The sequence below is a fragment of the Electrophorus electricus genome, chromosome 16 (genome assembly GCF_041902795.1).
Source record: "Electrophorus electricus isolate QZ-2024a chromosome 16, ASM4190279v1, whole genome shotgun sequence".
In the NCBI taxonomy this organism is placed as follows: Eukaryota; Metazoa; Chordata; class Actinopteri; order Gymnotiformes; family Gymnotidae; genus Electrophorus; species Electrophorus electricus.
Genome location: NC_137512.1, coordinates 23387501 through 23399635, shown reverse-complemented (window position 1 = coordinate 23399635; position 12135 = coordinate 23387501). Strand labels below are relative to the sequence as shown.

Below are 12135 nucleotides of genomic sequence, written 5' to 3'. Positions count from 1 at the left end.
TGTTGTTGTTGTTGTTGTTGTTGTTGTTGTTGTTGTTTATTAAATATTAATTTTATTAATTAACTCGGAGGTGTTTTTTATGTTCAGCTGCAAATGCAGTGAGGAGCTCTTGCATAACCTACCGAGAAAGATCAGCCTTTTGTACAAACAACGTGAACACTTGCGTGACATCTGTTGCATCAGGCTGCTATTAAAATGAAGAAGTCTAATCAGTGCAGTTTTAAATTGGGAGCAGAGCTTCTGTCTTTAGGCTTAGTTACTCCTATAACGCGACACGTTTTAGACGGAAATCATTAAAGTGAATAAGAACTTTAACGTTTTAATAGCAGTGAATATTATATAGTTAACAGTGTCATGGATATGCTAGGGGTTGTATATCTTAGTTACGTGAAACATTTTTGTCTTTAACTCACATTCACTCAAATGGGTAGGCTACTTCTGAGTCTGCAAATTTGAGGGGGGGGTGGGGGGGGGGTTGCTGTTGTATTTTGTTTTTAATCTTTGACGTCTATATTTTTGAACAGTGATTACGTATGTGGGCACTGCAAACACCCATAGATCTCCCCACAAGTAAAAACACAGCGTTTGCAATCCGTTTTAGCGTGTGTGACCAAAGCCCTTCCCTTTTTACTGTACCACCCCTAGTGTTTCTATTGACCCGCGCCGCTGCAGCTCACGGCTGTCCAAACACCGGAAAGCTCTTCGGCGCGTTTCACCAAGGATGGCAGTAGCTCGCCTTGAACACAACAGGCGCTGCCATGTCTAGCTTTTGTGTAAAGTCTGCCGGCTGAATCTGTTCTCACTGGACCACCGTGTCGTGCGGTATCAAGGAGACTCCTTCGCAACCGTCCGCGTTGCTATTTCGGGGATCTAAAGAATGCGCGTTGAGTAAAGTCCACATCGTGGACGCCTGCCTGTCTTACGCTAAGGAGACGCGGGACTATAATATTGTAACATTACAGTGGATTCGTCCTTATCCAGAAAACCAGATTTTCTTTATGTGAATGGACTCAGTCGTAAACAAGTTTGGGCGATTTCAGCGGGATCGGTGACTGTTTGTTTTAAATATTTATTTTCCAGTTCATTCATTCTTTTGCGTACCAAGATTTCAAACTTGTCTGCCAAGTGGGTTTCCAACATGGGGGTGCACACAGACCAACTGTTCCTCCGGTGTCCACTTCTGATCGTTGTTTTCTTCAGCACTTATGCTTTCGCTGGAGCAGCCGCAGGCAGGTTGCCGTTCAGGGAACGCTATTGCAGGATCGCGGACTTACCGAACCCTGCAACCGAGAGAGACGGCCAACGGGAAATTCAGTTACGAGTAGAGGGAGACCCAGAAACCTATCAGCCTGGAAGCACTTACAGAGGTGAGGAAACATTGGACCTTTTATCGAGACTTTTGCTCAAGTCCAGTTCCTCATGCATCAATCCTGAAACGCGATTCGAGTGAGACTCGCAAACGTGCGCGCGCTGGACGGGCTGCAGGCTCTACGCGCTCGCACGTTTCCCGACATTACTAACATTAGTAACATTACTAACAGACTACTTCAAATCATCACGTTATTGTTTCTGTGGAGTGTAATGTTTTCGCAACCTGCCAAGTAACGCAAACAGATTAAGACTAGCGCAAGAAGTTGATAAAACAATAATTAGTGTAACAATTAGAGCTTCAAGATACACGTTTTAAACTCAGCATGAAGATAAGTCAGCGAACTGAAAATATGAAGAGCAAAACTAGCCGTACACCTTTCCTGTCTGGACTGATGCCGCCTACATCTTATACGCAATATTCTGCGTGCTCAAACCCCAGTGAATCATAACGTGCGTTTTAAATATAAGTTCGTGCGGCGGATCCCTCGTTAAGTTGCACCTCAAGCGTGTCTGCACTCGCTCTCATTTTCGGAAGGTTCCGCTTCATGAGAGAAGCACACAGTCCGTGACATGCCGGAGCCCAGGCTTAATGTGTTGGCAGTTGGCAACTTCGCCTGACACACTTCGGAGATCTGACCCACTGACTGGCTAAATCCTGCCGCCTCTGACCTATATCTCTCCGTCTCCCTAGTGAGTTTGTATACCAGCAGCCCCAGCTTCTTCCGCGGCTTCATCCTGCTCGCTCTGAGGGAGGGACGAGAAGGAGACGTGCCCGGGGATTTTGCTGGCAATTTCAAGGTGAGGAAAGCGTTCCAGTGGCTCCTCTTTACTGAGCTGGGCCGCGGCAGCACAACCAGACGTTCTTGCTAGCACATTTCTGAAAAATGATTGATGGGTTTTGTTGAGATGATGAAAAGGTGTTTTTCTTGGATGCGAATTTCATCATCCCCCACCCTTAGCCGTGAACTCAAGCGCAACAGGTGAGGGCATTATGGGAAGCCCCGCACCATCCATTTTTGAGTTTTGAAACCAAGACCTCATACGTACTCTGTGGCAGTTAGATGGTCTGCAGCTCCAGACGCGTGTTTAGTCACAGCGAGACTTACAGTACCGTGTGTTCTTATACCTCTGCATGTTTTAAAATGCAGAAGAAATGGATGAGTATGTGCTAAGTGCACATGAAATCAAGCAATTGGGATCCCCTTCTAGAGAGAGAGAGAGAGAGAGAGAGAGAGAGAGAGAGAGAGAGAGAGATCAGGTTAGAGGAAGAGAAAGTGTGAAGAGTCACAGGGAAGAGATATGATCTAAAATCAAATATTAAAAAGAGACTTATGCCTTAACTGTAGTTTGAGGGAAAATCCACCATAAAACCTGGTCACGTACTGCTCATCTGTATATTCCCACTCCTTCCTACCCCACCACAACCTCATCCCCGCTCTGGAAGCTCTTGATTTCTGAGGTGTGAAGTGTAGATGCCCTTCTTTCTTCAAAGAACTGGGAGCAGGCTCTTCTCTGGCTCCTCTGTGGCTCCTCTCTGGCTCCTCTCCTGGGTCCTCTCTGGCTCCTCTGTAGCTCCTTTCCTGGCTCCTCTCTGGCTCTTCTCTGGCTCCTCTCCTGGCTCCTCTCTGGCTCCTCTCCTGACTCCTCTTTGGCTCTTCTCTGGCTCCTCTCCTGGCTCCTCTCCTGGCTCCTTTCTGGCTTATCTCTGGCTCCTCTTTGGCTCTTCTCTGGCTCCTCTCCAGGCTCTTCTCTGGCTCTTCTCGGGCATGTGTTCCATCATCTCATTCACCCCCTGAACTTCACTCACAGTGAACTGGACCTCCGCAGAGAACATTCCATTGAAGATAATATATCTCAGCAGACAGTATGGTTTTGAAGACAGTCATTACTGTCTGAGTAATCAGATGTCAGATATTTGCATGAGATGTCAGATATTTGCATGAGATGTACATTTAATGATGAGAAAATATGACGTTGTTTAGAAATGTCACCTAAAAGTGGAGAGTTGCTGTCTGACCTTTTCCCGTTGTGTTTATTTGTGAGTTGCATCTTTTATGAATTTGTTAGCAAAATGACACTATTTTATACATAATAAATAGATACCTTATAGATGGGCACATCAGAACTGACACTTATTTAATTATTTGGATATTTAATTATTTCTATGAATTATTTATTTACAAAATTGGTGCATTTAAAACTTGATGTATGATTTTTTTTATTCATTTACTTTTATGGTGCAAAATAAAACATGTTCACACTCAGACATTTGAGGGTTCCAATAGGATTACATTGATGAAAAGTATCATTTTCTCATGAATATCTTATGAATATTATATTATTCATTTTTATGGCAACACCTGTATTATGATACCTATAAAGTGTTAGTTGAGACATGACAGAGCAGTTTTTCATACTTTAAGGTACTGAGTTATATTCCTACCCTTTTTAAAATGTGACCGTCTTTCTCTAAGGAAAGAAGTTAATAAATGCTAACAGCTTAAGAATGAACCTGCAGTGGGTTCTGTGGATGAGCTGTTCTCATCCCAACAGCAGGACCGAGTTATAGGCTCACTGCACACCAGAAGACGGCGTACATCTGTTCAGAGTCGTCTTCATGCTTGCCGCCACTGGTGCAGTGGCTTTGTGCTTGCTAACAGATGTCCTCTTTTTTTATACACCATTTTTCAGATGATTGATGACGTATAGCGGGTCTGAACTTAAAAGGTGGTGTAGGCACACCCTAGGAAAGAAGACCTCTTCCTGTTCATCTGCATGCAGAGTTGTAAAGTAAACGCTCTGATTCATAAATTCCCCTGGATTACTGGTCTGTGCATTAGCAGTAGAGCCTTAGTGCTTGTCAGAGAGAGGGATAGAAAAGGAGAAAGAGAGAGGGGGGGGGAGAGAGAGAGAGAGAGAGAGAGAGCTAGCTTTATTGATCCTTGAGGGAAATAGTTTTGTCACAGCAGTATACAATGCACATTACAAGGTCACATTATAACATACAAGGCCACTGAGATCAGCAGCCTCTTGATAGTGAAAGCTCTCCTCTTAATCATATGTCAGCCATTACTGATCCTGGAACAGTGTATCACAGTGAAGCTGAAGTATGGCTAGGCAGGCCTCTCTTTTCTCGTGGATTTCAGTCCATGCTGTTGAACACTGTTTATAAGGGCCCGTGAAAATCAAAATCACCACCTAATCAGTTGTTTTGAGTCCCACGGTGGACGCTTGGTTTCCATGATAACGTGTGCTGCATGTATTAGCTCACACAGGTGTGCTTTCTTTGAATACGCAGGTAGACTCTGGGAGCAGAGCATGAAACAATGATGTCCTGCACTGGACACCCTCTGCCATCGTCATGCCACCCACAGTTCTCTTAGCCTCTAGAATCGAGACTTTCACTCCAACAAAACCCCACACTTTTGCTGCAGTAATGCTAGTGGACATCACATGGCGTCAGTCCACTGTGAGCTGCCCAATCTCCATTGCACCTCCTGGCTGGACAGAAGGAGTGCCTTTAACACTGCTCAGGTCTTTAAACTGACCAGACAACACCGGCGTGCCATGCTCAATAGCTATGACCCTTCTGACTGATGTTTGAGCTGGTTTTAATAAACTGTGTTTACCACAGGCTGTATTCATTCAGCTGCATCTGATGACTTGTGGTAGGCATCCAGTATTTGAATAGCTTTTGGAAGGATGTTTTCTAAGACTGGTGGCCAATAGAAGCTCACGATTGCTTTCAGGAGAGCAAAGCATTCCACGCTGTGACACGCTGCAGATTTATCAGTCGGTTAACTCTCAGCCATTAGCAGAAACCAAACCTTTTTTCCTTTTTTCTATCAGTTGCAAAGTTTCAGGCGGTTCACTAACAGTCGTGAAATAACAAACCGGACCATCCAAATCTCTGGAGGGCCAGATAGCTGCATAACCTCATCTTAAGCTGTTTTGTGGACAAAGTCTGTTTACTTTAACTCACGCAAATGGCAAAACCGTGTGTAGCACTTATCCAACTTTTGAGTGTATGCTGACAGTGAATGGCTGTTTTCGCTACATTAACAGGAAATGACAAGTGTTTCTTGGAGCTAGATTCAGTGGCGCCAAAACAAACCTCTAGACATCTTACCATGCATTTGTTCGATTTGTTTAAAAAGGCAAGGACTCGATTTCTCTAGAAAACTGAAGCATCTCCGGTTCCTGCTTGGGCAGGTTGGGGTCTGTCCTGGAGAGGGTTTGCATGCGCACTGAAGAGGATTTGTGAGCAGGCCTGCATGGAAACAATTAAAAAAGAGACTCTCCCTTCTTCCTCTCTCTCATATTCATCTCCTCCCTTCACCCAATCTGATGTATCTTCATTAGTGTCCAGCAACAAAATGACCCTGGGGAGGCGGGGCTTAGGAGGAGCCTGCCTGCGAAGAGGAGGGGCTGAGGAGGGGTCTGTCTGTGAGGGGGAGGGGCTTGCATGCAAAGAGGCGGGGCTTGGGAGGGGCCTATACTGTGTGACGAGGAAGAGGGGGGGTTGGGAAGAGGTGTAAGGAGGGGCCTGCCTGTGGGGGGGGGCTCGTCTGTGAGGAGGCGGGGCTTAGGAGGGGCCTGCCTGTGCAGAAGAGGCTGTTATTAGCACCTTGGGAAAAATAAGCACGCCTGCACATCCTTTCTCATGCCGTCTGGAGCAAGCTTAGGGTCGAAGGTTACGCAACGCAGGCGATGCTGCAAATGATTACAACACTGGGATTACTGAGTAATTATCCTTTGATCTTCTTCAATGAAGTGACTTTGTCAGTTTTTTTTTTCAAATAAACGTTTTCTGTTTTTCTCCGTCAGTGAAATTTTGATTGTGTGCAACAGAGGTTTCAGTTATGTAACTGCACCTCTTGTTTTCAGTAGGAAATTGAGAGAGGAATTGGTAAATGTACACACTAAATTTCAACAGCAAAAAAGAAATTGATTGGTTTTGTTTTACCATTTTTAAATGTGAGTATTTCAACATTCTTGTAGGACGTGATATGCATGCCCTTTATGAAAGAAGCCTTAATCAATAAAATGTAATCAATAAAATCTCATTTGCAGGTGTAACTGTAAAAGTTTTAGTGGTGGGCTAGTGGCTAGGATTTTGGACTGTTAATCGGGAGGTCGTGGGTTCAGATTCCAGCTGGGCCATGCAGCCACTGTTGGGCTCTTGAGTAAGGCCTTTAACCCTCTCAGCTCCATGGATGCCCTCTGATGACTGAGCTTATTCTCTGATCCCAGCTTCCAAAGAAACTGGCATATGTGAGGAGAAGCATGTATATGTATATATGGGAAATAAAGGTATTCCATCTGGCCTGGGTCTTTTTATTGTGCTGCCTGTCATACAGTCATTCAGAGAATGAACACAGGTCTCGAAAGCAATCATTGCTATACAAGCAGTCAGTATTTAAAACAGTTATACTCACATTATTCCTAAAACCTCTACATTTTGTTGCAAATGATAATCGCACATAAGCACACAAGAATGTGTTTCGGCCTGTTTTATTGAGGAGTGACAGTGTTATGACAATATTATTTTTTCCATGATAATTATGCAATCTACCAGAGCTAGTTTACTTCCTTCTCCACACGCTGTGCTGGACTGTGGTTGCAGATGTGTTTAGCTGGTCTGTGCAGTTTGTTATGGCTTCAGCCCAGACCGTGTTCCAGTGTTCAGAAGTGCTTCCCAAGGCCACGGGGTGAGGCGGTAACCTCCTCCTGGGCGGGCACAGGGCAGTGTCGGGGGCTTGACAGTGTGACTTTGCCCGTTGGTCTAACCTCCAGTCACAACATTGATCGTAGAGCACACAGTGAAGCAGTAATCTGTGAGGCTCTGTGCTTTATGTGAAGGCAGCGTGAGAGCGTGATGCGTTTGTCATCGAAACTGCTGCAAAGTGTTGAAGTGCTATGCCCCGGAAGAAAGAACTAATTTAACTACAGTAGGATTTACAGCTCGTCATGAGAGGTGCTGGTGTGTGTGTGTGTGTGTGTGTGGGGGGGGGGGTTATATAAGATTCTGCCTTAGCCTGTATGAAGGCCAAAACGAATGTTTTTGTTGCCCAAACTCCACCTCCAGCAGTCACTGTTCTGTTGAAGGCTGCGATGAAACGCTAGTGCTGACTCCAAGGTTTATGAACTTCTAAAGGCCTTTAGCAGGTGCAGTGAAGTATCTTGGCAGGGTGCTCTGCAGAGCTCTGGCTGCTGCCCACTTCTAGTCCACAGGATACTGCATGAGTGCTCATTTTCTGTCCAACAGATCATAGATGAGGGCGACACCCGGTTCATGAACGCCTGTCCCCTCGCCGTCACTGAGACCATGCCCAGGAGACGTACCCGCATGCAAGTTCTGTGGACGGCGCCTCCTGCTGGGAGTGGCTGCGTCGTACTCAGGTTAGTGCCCACTTTCCTCACACCTGAGATTGAGGCGTTATAGAGGCACAGTCGCAGGTACACGTCTGCAGGGAAGGACCGGAAGACGGGTTTGTATGAAAGGATTTATGGAGAGATAGACAGATATAGATGGATAGATGAATGGATAAAGGAGGTATGGAGTAAAGTAACCAACAAGGATAAAAAGGAATTACTGCTGGCGAGGTTTCTGTATGACCAGTCGCACCAGATAAAGAGAGTGCCAGAAGAACCTATAGGAGAAAAGGGTTTCTCCAAGCTGGGGCGCTCTTTGTGCTTCCTGGGTCAGAGGTCAATGGATTTGCCCTGCTGAGGCTTTATATAAAGGACCCCAAGCACAGTTGTGTTTTTATGACTATGGGCTTGAGAGGTTTGATGGAATTTGGTCAGGGTGTTAGAAGAATAGACAATAATGAGAACGTTGATAATTTCAGAGATGTTTTGTCATACCAGACCTTGTATTGAAACATTCTAATTAGACATTTTTATGGTTACATATTAAGATTTCATTGTTGGTGTTTTTCAGTGTAACAATAGTGATGAAATTACATGAACTGCCATAGTATTAATGTCCAAAGTACTAAAGAAACTGCAGGTTTTAAGATTTGAATACTGTTTACAAAATGTGCATTTTAATGTGGGCATCTGGACCTTTCCTTTGATGGGTTCCCCTTGAAGGTCATATAAGAAGATTCATACATGTAGCTCTCAAATATCAAACCTTCAGACATACTAACACTGAATAAAAGATTAAAGATGTCCACACGCAGACTTAGAGTGCAGATATATAGGGGCAAAACAGGAGTGTATACAAATATATACAAATGTTTCATCTGCTGATTTCTAAATTGTATTTTTTCCCTGTTTCTCTCTGTGTCTGTCTCTCACACTCAGTTGGACTAAACTGAGCGCACATCTTGCACAATCTCTCTCTCTCTCTCTCTCTCTCTCTCTCTCTCTCTCTCTCTCTCTCTCTCTCGTGATTACTAAGAAGTCCAAGTGAGTCAAGCCTTAATGAGAAATCTCACAGAACTAAAATTTAAGTAGTTCAAAACCCATTAGTCTTTCTTACTGCAGCTTAGCTGTGAGGTGAAGAGGGTTTTTCGTGAATGAAAATTGTGAAATTGAACTGATGCTAAGAACATGTAAAACTTCCACCCTGAACATTACAAGAGCCTTGACCTCATTGTATCCTTTTCTTTTCTTTCATACACACACACGCACACTCACACACACACACACACACACACACACACACACACACACACACACACACGCACACGCACCACAGCCCAACATTACAACCTGTACACTTCTCTTCTTCTCTGTCTCTGTTGTGTGATGCTAACCAGCATTACGTTTAACGTTCCCAGCCCGGCTCTCATCACGCTTCTTTTCCAGGCTGTACGTGAGGAAATAGATCTCAGTGTTAATACCCCTCTCTGACCCTCCCCTTTCATGGTTTGCTGTCTGTGCCGTGTTGATCTGAGGCCACGTGCCAGTGGCTCGGCCCAGCTGGGTCAGGGAGTCAGGCACTCCTCGGAGCGCCAGGCACCGCGCCAGCTGTAGATCCGCCAGAGGCCAGCTGGGCTAGTTCTCAGCCAGCATCGAATAAAAGTCCAATTACACTTGGGAGCTGTCCACTGCCTCTTCTGGGTTGAGCTATCAGTAATGTATGTGTTGTATAGTGGCAGAGAGGGTTGTGGTTTGGAAGGAGGTTTATCCCTGGCATTGCACGCAGCAGATTTGATCTCTTGTCTGTGGATTCTGCTTCCGTCCTGCTGGTCTTTGTTTTACTTGCATGCTCTTTGAGAGTTGAGCCGCATAAAATGTCGCGCAAATATCAACGTGCGCATCTGATGGCTGTGCTGGCGGTATGAAACGCCTGCAGGTCAGAGGTTCAAAGCCTGCTTCTGGAGAGCTCACAGCAGCATATCTTCAGTCCGTCAGGGTCTAGGGTCTGAGGCCGTGAGGGAATACCTCACACTTATTCTGGCGTGTGATGTTTTTCAAAGCACTCTTGCAAGCCCCATAACAGTGCAATCTAAAAAGATTCTAAAAACACTGAACGCACACTTGATCCTTGCATGCAAAGTTTGTTTGACAAGGGAATTGTCTGTAGATTTTGCAGCTGACATACCTGATATTTGCTGATGTAGTTTGTTGCAGGTGCAGACCACACCTTTAATTGTTTGTGGGTGGAGGAGCAGAAGCAGGAATGATCTGAGAGCACTGTGACTGGACTTCTGGATGGCTTCTGTTTCATGCTGGAAGAAAAGACCCTGACAGAGTGCAGTAGCCCGAGAGATCTGGGCAGACAGAGAAGTGGCAGGGATGTAGGATTTTAGGAGATAATGCGTGGGCATTTGAATCTCAATTTAGTATTCTTCCTCCTCTAAAAAAAGATATTGGTAAAAATATTACAATACATTTCATTTGCATAAGCCTTTAGGGTCCTTACCGCTGCTATATGGAATATGTAAAATATAAATAAATTACAGCTGGGTTAGGTTAGCTTATCATAGATTTACCGTGCACACCTATATAACTTTGGCTCAGCTGTGCGGAGAATTTTCACACTATCTGATGATAAGAGAAAAAATGATTAGCGCAAAATAATGTAACGAGAGATTATTGTGCAACACAGGCAGTATGCATGTGTTTGAATCATATGTGCAAAGTTATTGTGTATAGGAGTAGGGTTAGCGATCAGGGGCTGCTTTCCCTCAACATTCTGAAATGTCACATGATGTATTTTAGTTTGTTTGCTCTCTCATCCACATAAATTATAATTAAAAAAAATTAATTATTACTAAAAGATTACTACCTTTTTATGGATGGACAACTGGATTTGGAAACTATAATAATTAACATGCTTTTAATAACATCTTGCTTAATTCTACCTTTTTGTTAGTGTTTTTAACTCATGTTTTGAAGTGTGCTCAAGGTCCTTCTCCAGACTTCAGGTATTGTACTTTGAGAGTCTTTAAACAACGAAAAGAAGTCCAGCAGTTTTACACGAGTAGCACTTGAATGAGTTGATGAGTTGATCATTTGGTTCTGAAACAGTTTTGTGTATTTAGAGAATTTTGGGAGAAAAGCATTTTGCAGAGAGAAAGAATTGTTTCGTAGTTTGTGTTTAAGTGATTGGTGGAAATGTATTATTTGAGCTAGATTTGTGTTTAGGTGATTGGTGTAAATGTATTATTTGAGCTAGATTTGTGTTTAGGTGATCGGTGGAAACGTATTATTTGAGCTAGATTTGTGTTTAGGTGATTGGTGTAAATGTATTATTTGAGCTAGATTTGTGTTTAGGTGATTGGTGTAAATGTATTATTTGAGCTAGATTTGTGTTTAGGTGATCGGTGGAAACGTATTATTTGAGCTAGATTTGTGTTTAGGTGATTGGTGTAAATGTATTATTTGAGCTAGATTTGTGTTTAGGTGATTGGTGTAAATGTATTATTTGAGCTAGATTTGTGTTTAGGTGATCGGTGGAAACGTATTATTTGAGCTAGATTTGTGTTTAGGTGATTGGTGTAAATGTATTATTTGAGCTAGATTTGTGTTTAGGTGATTGGTGTAAATGTATTATTTGAGCTAGATTTGTGTTTAGGTGATCGGTGGAAACGTATTATTTGAGCTAGATTTGTGTTTAGGTGATTGGTGTAAATGTATTATTTGAGCTAGATTTGTGTTTAGATGATCGGTGGAAACGTATTATTTGAGCTAAATTTGTATTTAGGTGTTTGGTGGAAACATATTATTTGAGCTATTTTTGTGATCTGAACTGCAGGCTTAAGCAGGAAGAGACTAGATGTGTCTTCTCTGTAGTGGACACTCTGCACTCACACAGTGAATAAAGGAAATCTCTCCTCAGTAGTCAGCCTTTTTAGAAGGACGTTCATTCATTAGAAGGGCAGCCTTTTAAATCACACAGATCATGAACATGGAGAAGGTTGTATGAGACGGAGGAGCGTGGCCAGCTTTGTGTAGGACAGACAGACAGACAGACACCCTGAAGCCTTTAGCGTATTATAACATAGATGTTGCCTTTAGTACTGTGGTGCGCAGCTGAAGAATGAGAAATGTCTCAGGAAGTCACTTGCTTTTTTCATTATTTTGCACCAGAAAAAAAAGGAGCACTGGCCTAGGATCAGTTTTTAGCTTTAACACTAATATATTAATAAATGAACATGCCACACTGGATGTGATCCAAGTTCAGCCCTCTTACTCTCAGATGCCCACAGCTAACACTAAATAAGGCAACACTGAGGCCCACAGCGTACATTCATCTTTTTGCATTCGGGCCGTCTTGGGTAATCTTCCTACATGCACTTGGGT

The 12135-nt window shown here is 43.6% G+C and overlaps 1 protein-coding gene across 1 annotated transcript in view; it reads left to right on the top strand.

Annotated features, from left to right (window-relative positions):
• The first annotated feature begins 667 nt into the window (after nucleotides 1–667).
• Nucleotides 668–12135, top strand: part of spon1b (spondin 1b) — a 67175-nt gene continuing 55707 nt past the window's right edge. Inside the window, exons 1-3 of the mRNA XM_035532257.2 lie at nucleotides 668–1367; nucleotides 2063–2169; nucleotides 7640–7773. Of these exons, the coding sequence (XP_035388150.2) occupies nucleotides 1139–1367; nucleotides 2063–2169; nucleotides 7640–7773 (470 nt within the window). The 5' untranslated portion in view covers nucleotides 668–1138. The remainder of the gene's footprint in view (nucleotides 1368–2062; nucleotides 2170–7639; nucleotides 7774–12135) is intronic.